The following is a 20,553-nucleotide window of genomic DNA, read 5'->3' on the forward strand; positions in this document are numbered from 1 at the left end:
TGACCCAAGATGCAGCCCTGAGCTGCACTTCCAGCTCCTGAAGCAGCAAGGCACTGGAGAACAGATCCCATATAGATTCCGTAGGCTGTACATTATCCATGGACATCTCCAGGCACTGCTGAACACCTCTGCTGCAGCAGGTTCTGTAACTGAGTGCAGCAGCACACTTAGGGAAGTCTTGTCAAGAAAGCTCTGGAAACTGGGATATTTAAACACAATAGCAGGGCCTAACCTTCATGACTGTGGGCACCTATGTGACATCCTCAGCAGTAACTCTCCATGAGAGTAAAGATGTGAAAATAAGCAATCTTAGATTTGGGTAGCAAAGGAAGTTTTATAACATCCATTTTAGTTATTATAGTTCTAATGGAAGTAAGATGGTACCTCTGATATAAATGAAATTATCTGATACCCAGATGGTAAATGGCTGCTCCTGTAAAACACTGGATGTGCTGTTTTCTCATGCCTGTTTCTGATGCCTGGAACTATTTCATCTCTCAGGTCCATGTGGATCTTGCTGTAGCACCAAGGACAGCTGAAATCAACATCACTAAATCCAGCAAAGGTGCAGAATATTACAGTAGTTTTATAGCTGGGATGCCTCCTCATCCAGTTCTGGATAGGGATAAGGAGAAGCCTTTGGAAACAAAGTGAGCTGCTGCTCATGGGACTGCTCAGATTTCAGTTGGGACAAATTGGTAAGTGCTGCTGCCCCACATTTACCTATTTTTTTTTATTTCTTTGGATATCCCCAAGAGAAATGCAAGTATTTTGCATATGGGATGTTTAATCTTATTAACCAGCCAGGCTATTAATAATAACAAAGTAAAAAACTGAGAAGTTAGCTTTTTGTTGCAAAATAGGAAGATAAAACTGTGACATTCCAAGATTTTTGAATGCTCCTATCAAATCCTGAACTAGGTGGAAAAGCCAGTGAACAAAATCCATTAGAGCTGCATTTATTAAATGTCCACTTGTATAAAAAGCTAAAAATAGTGTTTGAGTTTTTCCAATTTTCCTTTGATAACAGTTATTATGATTTTCTGCTTCATCTCAGAAAGTCATTTTGCTGCTGCTGCAGTGTATAATCTGTGTGCCCTTTCTTGGTGCAGCACAAATGACAGAGCACTAATCAGATCAGAACAACAATCACGTCATCTTTGAGTAACTAGCAATAAACTGTTTTTATAAGGAAGAAAGATGAACTATTTTTAGGGTAACTGAACAGAAAACTAGAAAATGATTGTACTCAGTCTTACTCCTCATCATTGCTGTGAATTTCCAAGGCACTGCTTTATCCTGGGCAGCAGGCTAATCCTTGTCATGCATCTTTGTGTAAATGGTCCAGTCAAATAGGATTTCTAAGGTTTGGGTAAAAGTTTTGACTTCAAGTCTATGAAGTCCCCTCTCTCCCTGCCCTGTCTAGTAACTCTCAACCACAGGCTGATTCCTAAGTAACCTAAATGTCCATTTTTGGTGATTATCCCACGTTTTCAGCATGTCTCATATCTCCTTGTCTGTGTTATTTTACTATTGCTGTCAAGCCTTCAGCAAATGCCTCCGTTGGAAGTCCAGGAATGGGACTGCTGTGGCTTTTCCAGCTCTGCAGCCCTGTGCAGGTGCTGTGTGGGGATGATGGCACAGGGCAGGAGGCACAAAGCACCCAGGTGTCTCTGGAGATGGCTGTGCCCACCCCACACAGCCTGGCCTTAGGATCCTGAGTTTCTCCCTGCCAGAGATTCCTTCCCTGCCTCACTAAATCCTGCAGCAATCAGTTCCTGGAGGCAGGGGGTGGTGGCACAGCTCTACCTGTGCCTTCCTTCCACCCTGTGCCAGGGGCACCCTGCTCTTCTCCCTGGCCTGGGGAGGGTCAGTGTGCAGCTGTTGGGAAAAACTACCCCCAGCTATTTGGCAGTGTGGGAGGGCTGGCATGAGGATGTCCTGGGATCTGTGGATGTGAGACCCACTCCTCACACTGTGAGCCCTTTGGAGGCTTCTCAAATAAATGTCATTAAATAACCCATTTTTCCTGTGGCCCAGCCACCAAAAATTTCCTTCTTTCACCTAAAAAATTTTTTAAAAAAAGAATACCATACAGTCAAAATGTAGTTTTGCCAGCTTTTATTTTAGTCCTGTTAACAAATATATTTATTGCAAAGGAAAATCAGGAACTCTATAATTACCATACTCTCTGGATATAGAAACCAGCAGAAGATCTCATAGTTAGGTATCAAAGAAAGCAAAATAACTTCTTTTATATCATGAAAAAATTCATTCTACTTCAGGCAGGAAAAACTATAAAAAACTCCACCAACCTATCTAGGAATCCAGTAAGCCAAAGGAGAACAGCAGGAGTTCTGGTCCCACAGAATTATCTCTGTGCTGCTGATGTGTGAGGGGGGCCAGGAGCTGCTCATCCGGAATGGTGACAATGGTGACGTGTGAGGGACACTCTCAGTCCTCACCTCCATCCCTGTGCCCCTGGCTCAGCCCTGGGGCTCCTCTGAGGGCAGGGACAGCTGCCTGACACTCCCAGCTCAGGGCTGTTCCTGCCAGATGGAGGAACCCCTGGGCCATATCTACATCCAGGGATAACCTCCAGCCCTGGGATGACTCTCTTTGTGTGTGTAGTCCCTTAGGAATTGCACTGTGGAGACAAAACAGCTCAAAACTCCTCCCTGGGGAAATGCTTCCCTTTGCATTTTCACACCAGCAACTTAGAAGATATAAAGGAGGTAAACGTGCAAGAAAAAAACCTTCTGTTAACAACAGCAAAAGATAATGGAAAAGCTCAGAATCCAAGTGATTGTTCTGCAGGCAATCAGCTGAGCTCAACCGTGCAAGGAAAGAATGAGCAGGAGTGTCTGGGGCCAGGCTGACAGCAGCCCTGCTCCTGCTGCCACACTGCCTGGGTAAGGACAATGGGGACAGCAGGGCCAAGCCAGGAGTGCCACAGTTACACAATATCAAGTCGCAGGCCTTGCAAAAATGTAACCTTATCGATTGAGAATAAGAGGCAGAGCAATTAGGTGAGTTTTCTGTGACCCTGCAGAAGGATTTGTTTCCCTTTGATCTCCCAACAGATGGGTGCCATTCCTGGCCTCATAAAGCACGGATTTACGAGCAGGTTCACCCCAGTGCAGCCCTCCCAACAGCTTCTAACCATGGCACATTGTCACTGAGACACTGGAGCAAAAGCTTGCAGAGGGGTTCTTTGCTCTCTCTGTTTACGCTCCAAAACCAAACCATGTACAAAAATTGTAGAATTGATGAAAGCAACAGTATTTAACAAGAGCCTCCCTACTTCATGTGGATATCAGGAGGAAGAATTTATAACACAAGCCTATCTTTACCTCCTTCCTGAATTATCTGGCCAATGGCTGCTTGATTTTGTTGTTTCAGAAAACATTCTCTCTTGCATTCCATTAATTGCTCAAAGTCCTGCCACATTTTCATTTGCTTCATATTTGGCCCGTGACTTTCCCGTACAACTTTCTGTTTCTCTCGTAGTTTCTGTTAAAAAAAAACAAAAATACCAGATTTCTGCAACAGCTTTACACCACAAAAGTTGCTCATATAAGCTGCTTGGAATGACAGATATTTTATATGCTATGGAAATATTGTTTTATTCAAAGTGATAACACTCCCTGCAAGTTCTAAAGGCATTAACACCTGGGACTTAGATCTTTGTATGGATTGACAACTATTTCCATGGCTTTTAACTGTCTAAATATTAGTCTTATCTATTTGAGAACTTCTGCTAAAAATCTGACATCATCTCCATGCAGAACTCTTGCAGTATCAAGGTGCAACCCACAATGGATTCATATCATGAGACTCTAACATGAAATCAATGTTTTACAATTAAACCCCCTCCTAATTATTAACAGAGGCAGCCCAGACCTGTAAAAATCACTCAGACTGACTAAGAAAAGGAAATTAATAAAAGCTGTTTGGTGTGACTTGCTAAGCCCAGCCTCGTCCCTGCTGATCTGAGCTTCAGACAAGATTAAAACTGGACAAGTGCTTTTGTCTGACGCCGCCGATCCCCTGGCCTTTAGCAGCAGTGATAAGGGTGACAGGCTCAGAATTTATTGTCTTCAACAGGTTGCTTTATATACAACAGAAAATCTGAGCTGGCACACTTCGTTATGCCCCTGTTTCAGGGTCTTATCCAAATGGTTTTCAGGGAATGTGCTGTCACATCGAGCTGTTTGCCTATCCCTTACAGCAGCTCATGCTGTTCCCTGCAGGAAATCAAGCCCTGAGGAGGGAGCAGGATCCTCTTCCAGGGTATTAATTACCAATGCCAGCAGTGATGGAATTTTCTTTGTAGGCTGCACAATGCTTTTTATAAAAGACTGACCACAGCCTTTGGGAATAAGCCCTACAAACATATGAGCTGTACAATGGCTGTACAAGGTAAAAATCTCTTTCTTACCTTCCCAAGGTTTTCTTGTTCAAGGATTATTCGCGTATACTGTTCTCTGAAGGAAACATAAAATTATTTTATCATGATTTGGTTCTAGGACAAAATTATGATGCAAACATGGAAAATTATGGAGATATTGGGAGGTTCATAAATGAGATAAAAGAGGAAACACAAATAAACCTTTTTGTCATTGGACATCACATCCCTTGGTATGAAGGATCAGATCTCCTTGTCTCAGCTGTGCAGCTGAGAAAAGTGATACTGGCTAAGGTCTCTTACATTTTTGAAGCAGGCATGGTCACTGCTCCTTCCAGCTTGAGGGCAACAGGGAGACCATGCAGATGAGATCCTGATCCTTTTTGTAATTAATTTATCCTGGTGACATCCTGAGGGGAGCCACGGCCTCACTTGTGCAAGTGTCAGAATTTACAGACCCACAGCCCTTAATTGCTGTGAATGCAGTGTTGGAATGAGTGGGAAAGTCCAGGAATGAGGGGGAATAGCATTTCAGCCAGGCCTGACAAGTCCAGTGAGTGCAGTGGCAATGTTGCACCTTCCTCTCCCAGAAATCTGCCCTCATGTTTCAGGGCTGAGAAGTGTTAATGCTGCCATTCAGCATGGAAAATTCTGGCTGGCCACCTCTGTCTGTACCAAGTGGCCACATCACTCTGCCATACCCAAAGCTGACACATGACCCCTGACAGTAAAATATGCAAACCACAACAGCACTGTCCACAGACAGCACAGGGACTGATTTATCTTCAGCTTTTCTGAAATGTGACAATAGGAAAAAAATAAAAATCTATGCACTGAGGGAACTTGAAAAAAAAAATCAATTATATTTTGGGTGTAATTATTACATTTCTCTGGTGTGAGAGTCAGCTAGTGGAATTCAAAATAACCCAGCTCATATAAGGAGGTTTCCAAAGTGCTCAGGGTAGACGACCTCTGAGAACAGAAATCCTGATTTCCAGAAAGAAATGTCAGCCTTCATGGTGCCAGAGCCTGAAGGTTTCCTGGAGTGTGAGAGCAGCTGTGTGGACCCAAAGCATTGTGTTCCCTTATTCCTTCCCTTTCTCCCAAGTACTCCAGGACTTTGACTGGAGCACTTGAGCCTGGGGCCATCTGGTCCTGTCTCCACAGGAATGGAGCTGGATCACTTTAGGATCTCTTGCTCTTGGACAATTCCAGCCAGAACAGATCAGAGCTGTGCTGAGGATGCTCCAGGTGCTGTGCTGTCCCACTGATCCCAGCAATCCTCACCCAGCTGGAGGTGAGGTTGAAGCTGTTTCTTTGGCCTGGCACACAGCATGTATTCTCACACATTTGGCCTCTAGAACACCCTCCCTTTTTTTCAAAGTAGAGTTTTCAGAGTAATCATCAGAAGATTTTATGTCTTTCCTAGTAAGTTTTTCTTTACTATTTATAATGATGACTGGAAAGAATGTAACTTAATAACTTTGTTAAAACCCCACAACTTTCTATTTTTAGAAAAGAAAATTAACTTTTCACATTCCTAACAAGTGACTCCACGGAACAGAGAGTTTATATTCAATAAAGAGGGTCTGAATTAAGACATTTTTTGTTCAATACGTTGTTAGGAAACTGCAATTCTATTTATGGTTCATTTTTACTCCGTTTACATTCCAGCCCTTGCTGAAAAATACGTTCAGGTTCTAAAGGGATGTCTAGAGAAAAATGTAATGTCTCATTTTATATTTTGCTAAGATCTCTCTATTGAATTTTGCTGCAACTCATTGAAATGAGACAGCTCTGTGACCTCTTAGAAAGGTCAGGACTGCGGCTGGTCCCTGTGGGAGGATAATTTCCACAGTCGGGAGTGAAACGGGGACAGCACAGAGGGGTAACCTTGCCTCTGCTCACATTCCCTCTCCACACCTGGGATTGCATAGCTGGGCTCGTGCTCCATGCCAGCACTGGCCTCTGATGGCTGCTCCGTGTGAATCCCCACATCCTGAGGTTCAATTCCCAAGTGTCTGAGTTGGAATGAACCAACCTGAGCTCCCATTCCCCGTTGTCTGAGCCTGCTGCCTCAGCTGCTCCTCATCTTCATGAATATTCACATCATCTCTAAGGTTTTATCTGTTCAGCCTTCTGTTTAATTGTGCTGTTTCATCTTTCCTTCATTAGATACATGTTTATTTCCTACAGCCTTTCATGATTTTGTGAGATGGAACAAGAGCCTTCTCAGCCTCCATCACCTTCTCTCTCCTCATCCTTCTCTCTCCACAACGTTTGTAGTTTTGTTTCTTTGCTTACTCTTACTTTCCTACACTCTTTACTCCACAGTGTTTGAGCACTCCCATGCCTCACATCCTTGCAGAAGGTCTCTGTGATGGATGTTATTCTGGTCCTTTCCTTCCTGGTGATCTCTGCCTCCTGTTCTAGAACATGGAGATACAGGGCAAGGGGCTTCAGGAAGGGTCTGATGGATTCTCCTGAGAGAATCCCTGGAGTTGTCTCACTGTTTGACACATTTCCCTATCAATGGCCATAAAACTAAGCCAACACAAATTTTAAAACTGTTTTGATAAATGTTTTTGTGCCTGGGAAATACTATGATGGGGAAGCAAAGACCACCTTGTAAAACTACTGACACTAACTGGATTATTTTGTTGACAAAAAGGATCTAAGATTTACTTTTCTGGAAGACAGAACTTCTATTTCATGCAATATTCTGGAAATTTGAAAAACTAATGATGAAGAATAAGCCCTGGATATTCTGACACTTTTACCAGCTGGAAATTATAAATGTTTTGGATTTTCCTGATGCTTAATTTTAAAACAGTTTGTTGACTGTTGCCTGAATTTTGTTTCAGCATTTGCATTGTATTAGAAGATTGAACATACACAAAATTTTCAACAGGATACTTTTACAAAAATATTTAGTTAAGTTACACTTAGTTAAGTGTAAAAAATCTCTATGACGTGGTAACATTTAGACTTCTTAGCACAGATAATGAATCAGAAATATCTCATTCTCAGAAAACATTTCCATCTTTGGCAGGAAAAAATTCTATTTAAAATAGAAAACTACACCAAAAATAATCAGCTGCTCAATTTATAGTATTTCCTGTTTCTCTCCCTGCCAGTCAAAGGCAAGGGGTCCTGAAAAGAGTCATGGGATGAAGGAAGTGGCTTTTTACTGGAGTCAGTGAAACTGAGGGTAAGGATGGAGGTTCATGAGAAGGTGCAGAACCATCCTCAGAGTGTGGGGCTGCCAGTTAAAGCCTCTCCTGGGCTGAGAATCTCCAGTGGGAAGGGCAGATCTCCTGGTATGTCTGAGAGAACTCGAACATTTACAGCAGTATAGGCTGGAATCCGAGATGCTTATTTTTAGATTATTATAGTGTTTCTAAATTTATCAGGTGAACTCCTCCAACCCAAATGCCAATGAGAAAATTCCTGACTTCAGCCTCAGTTTGTGAATCTCCTTCAAGTCACCCCAAAGGGAGAGAATCCTCCCTTGGGGAGTGCCCTGCCCCGCTCACCGAACCGCCCTGCGCCGCTCCTGCGGGTCTGGGGACATGTAGGCCTTCAGTTCCTCCTTGGCACGCTGCAGCTGGATCTCCAGGTTCTGCAAAGAAATGGATCATTTAAAAAGATATATGGGTGTATGTGTTACAATTGCCATTTCATTTCACAGTGCACAGTTTGTGCTCTCACCCTTTTCATGCAGTTAATGTAATGGTAGTTGCTCTCTTCCTGGGCACACTCCTCAAGAAGCCCTTTCACTTCCTGTGGGAAAAGAGTAAGATTCCAAAGGACATGGTGACTGCAAGTTCCCAGGAGATTCCCTGTGTTGCCATATAAACTATGAGATAATAATAATAATATTAACAATAACGACAACAATAATAATAATAATTTGATAATTACTCAAATATATTATTATTATATATTATTGTATGATATTATATAATTTGGGCTTCTCACAAGTCTCTTTTGGAGTGAAAGACAACCGAGTGGTTTTAGATTTGCAGTTTCAGTCACAGTCAGAGATGCAAAATGGCTGTTAACAGGTTTTTATTAATGCCTGACTTCTAACAGACACTTCAGCAGTGCTGCCAAGATTCCTGTTCCTCAGCACAGCTGAAGTGCCAGGCACAATTGTGAACAAGCATTTCCTGGAACACAGCTGCAAAGTGCATGTTAGCAGCTACAGACATGCCAATAGTATGTTAATCACCAATCAATAATTATGTGGAGGAGTCTAGAAATAGCGGGTTCCTTCCATCTCTAAACGGTCCATTCCCAAAAAACCTCATGATCCCAATGGAATTCCTGTGCTCATTCCAGGCTGCACATCATTTCCAATTCCAGAGCTCCGTCACTGTGTGATTTTCAGACCATCAGCTGGAAAACTGAATTCTGCAGTTCAACTCATGTCCAGCTCAGTCAATGGATGTGATTGTCACCACATGGTAGAAAATGACTAAGAGTTGTCTGCCAAGAAGAAAAGCCTCAATTGCTGTTGTAAAATAGTTCCTTTGGAAGGTCCATTTCATACCAGGTCCATCTGGCATGAAGGACCCTACAAAGGAACTTTTAAAGCAGGAAAGTAAATGTCTTTATATCCACCCCACTTTAAAGGTACTCCTTGTTTACCTTGAAGTGTTTTCTTCTGAGGGCAAGGTCTTGAGAAACCAAGCCCAATCAAAATTCACAGGAGTGATGGAGTGAGACAAACAGGAATACAAGACAGTCCCATTTAATGAAGTCTCCACACCACCAGTTTCAGTCACTAATTATCCATTGAATTTGTTGCTAATGCAGTGAAACTGCTAACTGCATATAAAGATTTGTCTTGATCAATTAGTCTTTATTTTATGGTCAAATTCTTCCCTAACAGACACTGTCCAGAGCAGCAGGATTTCAGATCAGAGCTGGATGAAGCAACCTGAGTCCATGTGCTGCTGTTCAGGATCTGAGCCACCCCACACAGCAGCTTCAGGCATGACCTGTGGGTCACACTGACTCACTGACTGGATTTGTACTTTCCACATGCTGAGGGAGGGCAGGAAAACACTGTAGCACAGCATTTGTGGTATATATTTCACATACACAATACAGCACAGCATCTATGCATGTGCAGGAGCCAGCCCCACTTCACCTGCTCCAGCGCCGAGCGATTGGTCTCCAACCCGGCTGCACAACTGTCATACTGGATTTTCTTCTCCTCACATTCTTGAGTTAATTCCTTGGTGAAAAGGACAAAAGGGCACATCAATGAAATCTTCCTTTGACTGGCATGTGACACTCAGCCCCTCACACACCAGCCCCAGCTCCTGGCACGCTCAGGAGTGTGACCCTGGCTGGCACATGGCTGTGGTTACACAGGGAAGCCACCAACCCCCTCACATTCTGGGATCAGAGAGAAGGAAATTCCCTCTGTACCCTGCCAGGGTAACAAGGCTGTGTTTGCAAGAAGAAAGAACAAATAATGATTAAAATAGACATTAAGAAAGGATCAATATAAGTGCTCCCTATGAAAAGCCAGATTTTCACTTGTGCACAACCAACACCTTTGCTGGATTTCATATGCTGACATTTGAATGGAACCATTAAAAGTAGGTTTTTCTGGAAATTTCATTGATAGATAAATGCATCAGTTTATTTAATTCCATGGTATTGAGCCAACTTATGCCAGCTGTAGACCCAAAAGACTTTTTTCCCCAGCTCTCTATAAAATTTTGAGAACAAATGGACAAATTTGTCAGTGCCACAGACTAATGCAGGAACTAGATCAATGTAGCCAACATTTGGATGAGAAGTTATCTGCAGTCCACTCAGAAAGGACAGTGTTGGTTGGGATCACCAGTGCTGAAATACAGAAATAGCTTTGCAACTAATCTGAAACTAACTTGGCTTTGGGTTTGAACTATGACTTTTCACATTTTCCCCTGATGTAGTAATTTTTAAAATTGCTGTAAAGGACTGGATTATGTGCCTGCACTGTCAGCTTTTACAAATCCCAACCTTTAGCACGTTGCCTGCTGCAAACGCTGTTGACACATTCTGCTATTTCCAGCTTGCCCTCAGAGTTGATCATGTCCTTGTAGAGCACTTCAGAGATCTGTAAATTGGATTTATTTGTGGGTTTGACTGGATTTAAACAGAAAGAGAGGGGTATTTCTACAAACCTGGCAGTTCTGACGCAGCTGCCTCAGCTCTTTGATGACAGGAGCAAGGCTTGCCTTCTTCTCTGCCACCATGGCATTCAGTTTCTTCACCTGAGAAAGGGACAAAATAATATTCTTTAACTCTATGACCCTAATTGTACATTTATGTAATTAGTAACGTGACAAGAAAGGGAAGTAAACCAAAACATAAAGAGAAAAAAAGTGTGATGAAACCTTAATTATACAACTGAAGTTCAGGCCTAATTAAGAAAGGGGAAGAGCCCATCTGGCAGTGGGGTCATTCCCACAAATGAGGCAAATTCTGTTCCCATTGTTCCAACTGAGAACATCCCAAAGAAGTCCAGGGCACTGCCCATGTGCCACACACCAAAGAAGGAGTAGGGGAGGTGAAGAGGATGCACAGAGGGGGCTCAGAGAAAGGAAGAAATCCTTAAGAAAACAAATACGTTTGCATAGGTTAAATAAAGCTTGAAAATGCTAAAATTGATATATTTGGACTGAAAATTCAAATTGCATCCACCTTTCTGTTTGAGAGTAATTCTATTTTAGTTGCACCATTTTATTTTAAAAGTGCCCTAAAGAGTTAAAAAGATGCTATTTTGCTTTTTGCTTTCTTATAATAGTTTTAAATTAGAAATTCAAGTTCTTTCTTGCTTTTATGGCTATGTGGGCAGGTAAATTAAAACATGACAGTTCTAAGGGCAATTGAAAACCAGGCTATAAAGAAAAAGACAAGCTGTTTAGTTCTTTAAGCATATTAAGTATCTTTTCAACAAATGCTTAACTCCAGTGATTTACAAACATTTTAGAAAAAGCCTCCATTACAGATTCAAACCATTCATCTCTTTCAAATAATGTGTCAAATAAGAACAAATATGAAACCACTTCTGAAATCACAAAAAAAAAAGTAAAAAAGACAAGAAGATGTGATATCCCTGAAGTTTCTGAAGGGGAGAAAATAAGGATTTGTAGGATTTTAAAGAAAAGAAACGCATATTTTACTAAACTCTCTCAAGATTATCTTTTCAGATGTGTTTGTTAGAAATATTTATATATATATGTATAAACACAGATTAAAGGAACATTACAAACCCAAACAAAAACATTAAATTGGGTTTTATATGCTGAGGAACCAGATACTCAGACTGAGGAAATGCAATAGATTAAAGCTAAAATCACCATTTCAGACATGTTATCTAATGTCTGGCCTTTCACTTCATCCATTTCACTCTTCACTGCAGAGACTCTTTCCAGCTCCTCCTGGGTGTAGCTGTATCCAGAGATTCCTTTCTTCTCCTCAATTGCTTGCTGCAGACACAAACAATAAATGCTGGATGTGAGTCCATTAAGCAAGAAACAGCAAATTCCTTCTTGGAGCCAAATATTGCGAAGAAGTGAAAAGGGTAAGTACGGTAATGAATTTATTTTATTAATCAATGTATTATAATTAATCTAGCTTCCAGAAAAGTAGATTTTATCTCGTGCCTGAACAGCAGGACAATAAAAACCTGCTGTAAATACAATATTTGGTCATCCAATGCTCAATGAACTGAACAGAGAGCTTCCACAGAGTAAAGTGGGCTGGAGGTCAGGCTCAGAAGAAGTTCAATATGTAAAATCTGTCTGCTTGATCAGAAGATGCAGTTAATTATTTTGTAAAGTATTTTTGGTAACAAGAACACAGGGATTGAAAGAAAATACCAGAGAGTGTTCCTGCATTTGGGATGCTTATGGTTATCCACAGCAGAAATCCTTCTGCTGCTGTTCTGGCTTAGGGAAGATTCATCCAGTTTTAAATTTAAACACATTTTTTTCTAAATATTCTGGGGTTAGAATGTTTCCTTCTCGCCTGCTCTTTCTTTAAATACTATTCCTATATATTTTACAGCAGTAACTTGCATCCTATTTGCTGTTGGTCCTTCCCTAAGCCCTTACTACATGTACGGATACCAAAAAAGTAATTCAAGCATCCAGCCTTGCCCTAAGCAGCATTTGTACAGATTTACCATCGCCTTTAAAAAGCAGGGTCAGGCCCCTCAGTCTAAAAAAGAAGCTGCAGACCAGTCCTGATGGACGCAGAGTACAGCAGCCTCAGAGTCAGCAGACAAATATACCTTTTATACCCCAATGGCTCCTTCAGCAGCAGGAGCTGAGGGTGACAGCCACTGGAATAATGCCCGCAGCATCCCCGAGATGCTGAGGCTGTCCGGGGAGGGGAGGGCTGGAGCTCAGGTTACCAGCTGCTGCTGAACGGCCTCGTGCCGCTGCCTCAGGAGCTCCTCAGTCCTCTGCAGGATCCCGTACTCCGCCGTGATTTCTGCCATTTCCAGCCGCTTCTTTTTGTAAAACGCGCTCTTGCTCCGGAGCTTGCTCACGTACTGCTTGAACTGGGGGGGAGAGAGCAGGAACTCGCTTCACTTACAGCAAAGCAGGGCCTTGCCACAGCATAAAATGTGTTTATTTATTAAATAAAATAATTAAATTTAATAAATAAAACATATTTATGTTCTCTTTGTCCTGCTCACGGAAAATGCAGTGTTTAGAACAGAGAGCTGGAATTCAGGATTCCCAGGGTCTATTTATGTTCAGCTCTGCATTCATTCACTGAGTGAGATCAAGGAAAGCAGCTCCACTGATTCTGTCCCAGCTCACTCATTTGCAGGCCTGAGATCACTCCCTTCTGCTCGCCACCATTTGACAGCTGGAAAAGTAAATATTCCTTGCAAAACGTTATGGGAGTCATGGATAATAAAAACTTAATGCAACAGTAATTTGCACTTGTAACAGAGCCCCAGCCCTGCATGGTCACAGACAGCAGCAAAATTGGAAGGGAAGAGGACAAGGGAAAAGATTTTTTTTTTAAATATTCTCAGTAGTTAAAACTTGTTCTCTTTCCTTGACTCCTGCAGACCTAGATAATATCTCTGGCTAAGTTTTCAAACCCAGGAAAATAAAAGCAGAGCCCTTGCATAGAAACAGAGAAATGTAGTATCTATTTGACTCAAAATCTAAAGCAATGGAGAATTTGTATTTTCCTTAAAGACTGAGTAAAACAATAAAAATCCTTACAGTCCAACAGCCTTAGCTAATGTACACCTGGACCGGTGTGTGTTCAATTTGTAACACAAGCACCAGGGGGTGAAACAAACAGGTAAGATTTTTTTTTTTTTGCTTTAATGTTTTCCATGTGTTGTGCAGTCTCGGTTCTTATTCTTGGATTTTACATGAGAGCTAGGAGGTAAATGCCAGTCACAACTCAAAAAATGCATTCAGATCCAGAGAAGGAAAGCAAATAAAATTTATGAGAGTAAATAATGTAAGAACAGGCTTCAGAATACTCCTGGATGAGGAGGTGTTCAGTGTGTGCAGGGAGCACAGACCAGGCAGCCCCAGGAGGAAAATTAATCCCACTCCCACTGATGCAGGTTTGAAATTGAAACGTAAAATAATTTAAATTTCAAAATTTACATTAATTTTTCTTTTTGTGAAATTATCCCTTTCCCTTCTACAGAATAAACCCAAACCCCCAATGTGACCACAAGCTAAGAACCCCCAGAGTAACTGTATGTTCTATAAAAAGTGTCCTGGGCAAAATGCCCACAATGAAATCAACCCTGTTCATCTGCCATCCTGTGCAATATCTAGGCCAAAGCTGCCTCTCTCTTGCTACGCTCCAGAACTATTTTTAAAGCCAAAAGCTATAAACGTTTTTGGTGAAAGAACAAACCCACAAATTACTCAATGTGCTCTATGCAGATTGGCCTCTGTGAGGCTTTGGGATAACATCCTACATCCTGCTACTACCCTGGACAAGGATACTCAAGGTCACCTGAGCCCCTGTCACACTCTCTGGTACATTACTGGCACATTTAATACAGTAGCACTAAATTCATTCCTTTTCACAGCAAAATCAATCACATCCTCTTCATTAATATAAAAGAGACCTCTTTTGTTCCCTTTAATTGTTTGGACAATAACAAGCTTTCTGTGATTTCCAAATGATTACAAAAGTATAAATACAGCCTCTCCAACCAACTGAGCAAAATCTAAGGGGAGCACAGTCATCTGTCTTGATACTTGGGACATTTCATTTGACCAGTGGAATGTAATAAAGAATGAGGTAAAGGATTAAACTTAATATGTGACCACACAGAGCTATCAAATCTGAACTATCTTCTGTCAGTGTATCCCAGGATGAAAAGCAAACTGGAATTCTCTTCACTTTTAAGGTCTTGAAAATAGCTCGAGTGGGAGGTAGGGTATTTGCATATTCAATATTCAAAGCATAATGTATTTTACAATGGAAGTCAAAGGATCTTGTTGATTAATGAACCAATTCCACCACTGTTCTATTATTAGTTGATTAGCTTAGGACTATATAATACAAATTTCATCCCAAATGAACTACAAGTTGCTCACAGTGACAAGTGCTCCTTTTAGGAGGTGGATGTCAGCACAACCTTTGGGTTTTTAAAGCAAACTTAACCTTTCCCACAGCTTTTATTGCAGCAAACAGGGTAAAAGAGATATAAATAACAGTAGGAAAGTGATCATCTGTATAGAAAAATCAATAATTTGGCAAAATGTTCAAAAGACCTGATTTACTCCAAGGGCAGCACAGATTAGCTCCTCAAATTGTCTCTGACTGAAGGCTCCTTTAGATCCAGGGCCAAGTTCTGAGCTGGAGCTCTTAGATTTGACTATACTTAAATCAGCAGCTTGTAGGGATCTTACAGCAAAATAAGGCTTCTTCAGCCTAAAAGTTGAGAGGCATTCCACAGGTTTCCAAAAATTAAAAGAAAATATAAAATACCCATGTTTTCATCTGTGTGAGCATTTCTTCTGAGGCTTTATACAGCTCATGTGTACAGGAGAAATCAATGCCACAAAACACTGCATTTTACTGTGGTGAAAGGTCTTTTCAATAATTTGAATAGTTCGCAGAGAAATAACATTGTTTGGCCACATCACTTTCAAGTTAAGTAACCAAAGGAATCCACTTCTGAGCAGCAGCATTTTCCCATAGACCAAGGCAACTGCTCCCTGTGTCCAAACTCAGCAGGCTCATCCTGTGGAATTCCCATGGATCTGCCCGTGCACTGATGTTCCAGTCAAGGCCATGTCCACCAGTAGCTTTTCTTTCTCAAGCAATTTAACACAAGCAGTTATTTCAGCTTCAAAGATTAAATGACTGGACAAGAACCAAGCTGGCACTGTGGAGCAGTGGAAGCAAACCAGCCTGGAGCCTGTGTCAGCCGAGTCAGAGCCCCTGGAGACACAAAAACCATCCAAGGGAAAGCAAGCAAAGATTCTGCCTTTTCACTTGGCTATTTTTATGGGTGACTGTAACAGAACAAGCATGGAATGCAGATTATGGAACACAATGAATGAAAAGAGGATTTTGATTTCTCATATAACACATAACACAGGTATGCACAATTCCTGGTCAGATTTCCTGGATTATACTCCATTTTTATTGGAAGAATGCAGCAATGCACCTACTTTATGCTTCTCCATTTATCAAAATCTGGAAGAGGTTAGTATCACCAGATTCAGTCTCTCCACACTTAGTGAAGGAATTACTGTAACAGTTCTAAATAAAAATCCAATCATGAAATGGCTTCTCCAGGGGCATCCAGAGCCTGGCAGGTTCCCCTCCAGGAAAGGACATCAGCGTGGTGACCCCATGCCCTCTGTGGTCAGAACTGGGACCAGAGCCCAGCTCCTCTATGCAGCCTTGGATTTTCACTACAGGCTTCTCACCTCATCTCCTTTAACCTCACATTTGCCCCAGGAGAAGTTTTCACAAGATTCTTATTCCATCATTAAAGGAGAAAATGAATAAAGATTGTTTTCTTCAAGGAACAAACTCCACATAAATCTCTCACTTTGGAGTAAAATCTTTTAAAATAGTATTTTATGGATTAATGCAGCAATTTGATTGTGTTATTGTAATCAAAATATTCTTCATATGAAAGTACTACAGAAAATAAAGCAGTAATTGTAAAAAAACACACAACTAAACAAGGTTCCAAATATAAAATTTAACTAAGAAAATTATTTGCATAAGCACAATAATTGCAGAATATCTTAGCTGACTATAATTATTTTCATTAAGAACCAAGGAACAGATGTTTTAATTTCTAACTAGACTAATTAATGGGATACAGACTGTCCAAAGTATTAAAATTCAGTAAGGAAAAGTTCTTGAACATGACAGGTTTTCCATATTTTTTTCCTAAGAGGCTCTAAATTTAAGCTAGTACAGCCAGTGTTGGACAGAGTTAATAACTCAGACACAGAAGGATGAGCTTCTAATAGATAAGAGCAGTAGAGCCTCAGTCTAATAAAATGAAAGTATCCTACAGCCTGCTCATGGCACAGCTCAGCCAGGAAAACTCTTCCTTAGCATTTTCCAGGAGTGCTTGCTTCTGGTCAGGCAAGAAGTATTAAAGCAGCCATTACTAATACTTTGGATCAGTCCAAAGATTTATAATGAAAACCCACTTTCAGTGCTCAGGGAAGATGCACAGATCAATGAGATCCAGGATTCATCCATGGCAGGGTGTGCTGAGGGAGTGGTCAGCTCTGGGAGACTTCCCTGAATCTCTGCATATGTTTGGTTCAGGTGAGAGGGAACCTTCCCCCAGCGAAAATCTGGCAGATTCAGGTGGATCAACAGTTTTTGAGGAACAGTGGCAAGATCTTTGGTCTGAGGCTGCTTTCTCTGTTTGCAAATGGAAACATTGTCTTGTTTTCCCAGGGGCGGGGTAGGCTTGGATGAGCGTTTGTACAGAAAAAAGATCCAATTCCTTAAGTAAATGCATGTGCAAACCTCACACACCTGTGAACAAAGTGGGAGGATTTCCCATGCCCTGTTCTCAAAACCAGACTAATTCCCACTCCTGCAGCTCAGCACAGCTCTGAGATGATTCAGAATCACTGGGAAACTCAGGATTCTTGGGGCCCTGTGCTGAACTCTGCAAAGTACAATGGGCTGTATAAAGGGCTAAAAATATCCCAGCTTTACCTAGGATCACTTGTAATTGAACCATCCAGCATTCCAAGTGTCAACATGTGATTCCCTAATTTTCAGGATCTGACAGCTGCAGTGAGGAACTGCCAACTGTGCCCCCTGCTCACTGCACTTTGATTGAAGTACTTAAAAAGACTTCATAATCCCCGAAGCAGACAATTTATTCCTGCTTTTTTTTTTTGTGTTTGATGTAAATGAATTGGTTACTCCCTGCTGTTTCTCCTGACTTCTGTCCAGGTGTAGAACCTCTCAAATCCAGTGGAATGCTTTTCATGACTATGGAAGAAAGCAAAACACCAGCAGCTAAAAACCTAAGCCAGGCCTGACCTTTTGGTGAATGAAGGACTAAAGCTGGAGATCCAAATACTGCCTTGGGAGCATGAGTTAGGAAGGTGCTGATTCTTCCATTGCCAAGTCTTGGGAGTGCCATGGGATATAACAGGACAGAGCAAAGTGAGACAAAGCAAAGATTAGAAATGCTGGGTATAGGAGAAAAATAATGCTTGATCTGTAACACTTTGATTAAAAAATCCATTTAAATTTAGGACAGAAAAGTTATTTGTTAAAACCCCCTCTTTCTGCCTTTTTAAAAATGGAGGAACTAAATGTCAAAGGAGTGACTGGAAGAGGAAAGTGTAAGGAAGCTTGGCTGTCAGAGTGTGAAGTGAAGGGTGAATGGACAAACTCCTCCTGTCCCCGTGAACTGCAGCACTGGCTCACCACCACATTAATCAACATTTCCTTTGCTATTGCCTCAAAGCTGGAGCAGCAGAGCACTGAACCAGAAATACAAATCCTAAAGCAGAACATACCAGAAACAAACCTGCAGCAGGAGGCTGCCTGGGAGTGAAGAACCCAGACTTCCACTGGGGAAGGAGAACCTGCTCATGCCACTTTTTCTTCATCACCTCTTCCTTGCCAGCCCTGGCTCCTCACACCCCCACCCTGAGGCAGGACTGGCTCTGTGCATTTGCCATTGGCTTTGAGGAGATGCACAATCTCCAGCACCAAGGCCCTGTGCAGCAATTTTGGCAGCAGACATTTACAAAGAATTAAATACCACTGTCTCCACCTTCCAGATGAGGAAACCATGACCTTTGAAACAGAAGTGATCAAAAACCATCAAGAATTCAAATCCTTTCCTAGTCTTTAGGCACAGGAAACACCCTTTTTACTGCTTTGCACTGGTGTCTGTGAGTACCACTGCACTTCACCTAAGGAAGTAATAAACACGAACAGGACATGGATTTATATATTGGCTTCCTTGCCAATACACATTTCCTTGCAGAAAGAATTTTACAAATCAGGAAATGCTTCATATGAAAAGACAAACATTTCTGATTTTAAGCCAGTTTTTTTCCAAATTGCTTAGCCGTTTATCTTTCAGTCTGCAAAATGAAGACTTGAAAATATTTTTAAAAAAGCAAAACTGTTCAAAAGCAGAACATATTTGAACAAAAGGAATGCAGGTCATGTCCAAAAGAGATCTTTCCCTTTTTCTGTCTTGAGCCACTTCCTTGTGTCAGACAATTAACTTGAGTTTTTCATTACTAAGCCTTTTACAAGGTTATGAGGTTTCCTTCCTACCCAGTTCTCAAATTTCTATGGATCAGTTTCTTGTCTCCTGAAGAATAGGCACAATTATTTCTTACCTTACAGTGCCTGTGCAGATAATGTAAAGCATATGTTGCTGTCTTGGTAATACATTCTTGTTGATTAATTAAACACTTCTTCCCATCACATGTCACAAAACAGAAACTGTCAGCTTTCTGCTTTTATTTTTGCTTAAAAACTTGTCAGAGTCTCCACCAATGTGCCCACTGGAGCTGAAAACCTTGGAGTGGAGAGAAACCTAATGCAGTGGGTTCCTTATTATTGCTACCAAGGGAAAAGGTACAGTGTGTGATGGGAAGAGAAACCAACATCTTCATTTTCCACACCTCCCTGAACATCTTCCACCTGAACTCTTCATCCACACTTTCAGACTCCTTTAAAAGTAACTGAATTTGTGGAGCAGCCACGTCCTGTGGGATTAGGAAGGGAGTTCCTTCTGAAAAGGGCGTTCCCTGTATTTAGTATGTAAAAAAGAGCACAAAAACAGAACAAGCAAGCAAGGAGTGTGTGCCTCTGGCTAAATGATGGCAGTGCAAAGACAGTACATGAGAGAATGATATTAAGTCAGAGAATGGTGCAGATAAAATTCTCTTTAGTTTAGTGACTCTGCCTGTAAGTTCCCTTAGCAGGATTCTTCCCATCTGAGAAAAATTACTGGCTGAAGAAAAGTCAATTTATTTTGCTGACAAACCAGTACCAAACTGCAACTCCCTTATTCTTTGCAAACTTCTGAAGCAGAAAAAGCTGCTTTGAGAAGTACAGCTGAAATCTCACTGTGCTTGGGCCACACTGTCTGTGCCAGTCAAAATCAATGTCACAGATGAACTGTGGAGGGTGTGTGAAATTTGGATTTTAAGTAAAACCTTTCGTGGGTAATAAGTACCAAAGGACTAATTGCATCTGCAATAATCACTGCTATTATGCTTTATAATCATACAGACTTTTTATATTATTTATAATCATGTTGACCTTTATGGTTAGTTACTCACCATCAAACCACTGATGATATTGCCATTATTCTGGCTGGAATATTAATTCAGCCCAACACTGAGTCCTTGTATACCTTGCAATGGATTAGGCACAATGTGAATAAGAGAAATTAATAATTTGAAAATAGCTACAAATCCCTACCTCATCCTCAGTCAGGACTTCAGAGCCTTCCAGCTCGTGGGCCTGACTGCTCTTCTGCTCCATCTGCCTCTCCAGGCTGGACATCTCTTCCTTGGCAGCCTGAAGCTCTTCTGCCTTGGCTTCTTTTTTCCGGGAAATTATAGAAGCCTGCAAGATCATTAACGTAAAAATTGCCT

General features: G+C 41.4%; 1 protein-coding gene across 1 annotated transcript in view; it reads right to left on the reverse strand.

Moving 5' to 3' along the window:
• Nucleotides 1–2,995: 2,995 nt before the first annotated feature.
• Nucleotides 2,996–20,553, reverse strand: part of IFT81 (intraflagellar transport 81) — a 36,262-nt gene continuing 18,704 nt past the window's right edge. Inside the window, exons 10-18 of the mRNA XM_062504466.1 lie at nt 20,378–20,524; nt 12,834–12,983; nt 11,776–11,904; nt 10,597–10,686; nt 9,567–9,653; nt 8,120–8,191; nt 7,945–8,030; nt 4,442–4,487; nt 2,996–3,513 (exon numbers count right to left, since the gene is read on the reverse strand). Coding sequence (XP_062360450.1) covers nt 3,331–3,513; nt 4,442–4,487; nt 7,945–8,030; nt 8,120–8,191; nt 9,567–9,653; nt 10,597–10,686; nt 11,776–11,904; nt 12,834–12,983; nt 20,378–20,524 — 990 coding nt within the window. The 3' untranslated portion in view covers nt 2,996–3,330. The remainder of the gene's footprint in view (nt 3,514–4,441; nt 4,488–7,944; nt 8,031–8,119; nt 8,192–9,566; nt 9,654–10,596; nt 10,687–11,775; nt 11,905–12,833; nt 12,984–20,377; nt 20,525–20,553) is intronic.

The sequence above is a fragment of the Cinclus cinclus genome, chromosome 17, assembly GCF_963662255.1.
Source record: "Cinclus cinclus chromosome 17, bCinCin1.1, whole genome shotgun sequence".
Taxonomy (NCBI): domain Eukaryota; kingdom Metazoa; phylum Chordata; class Aves; order Passeriformes; family Cinclidae; genus Cinclus; species Cinclus cinclus.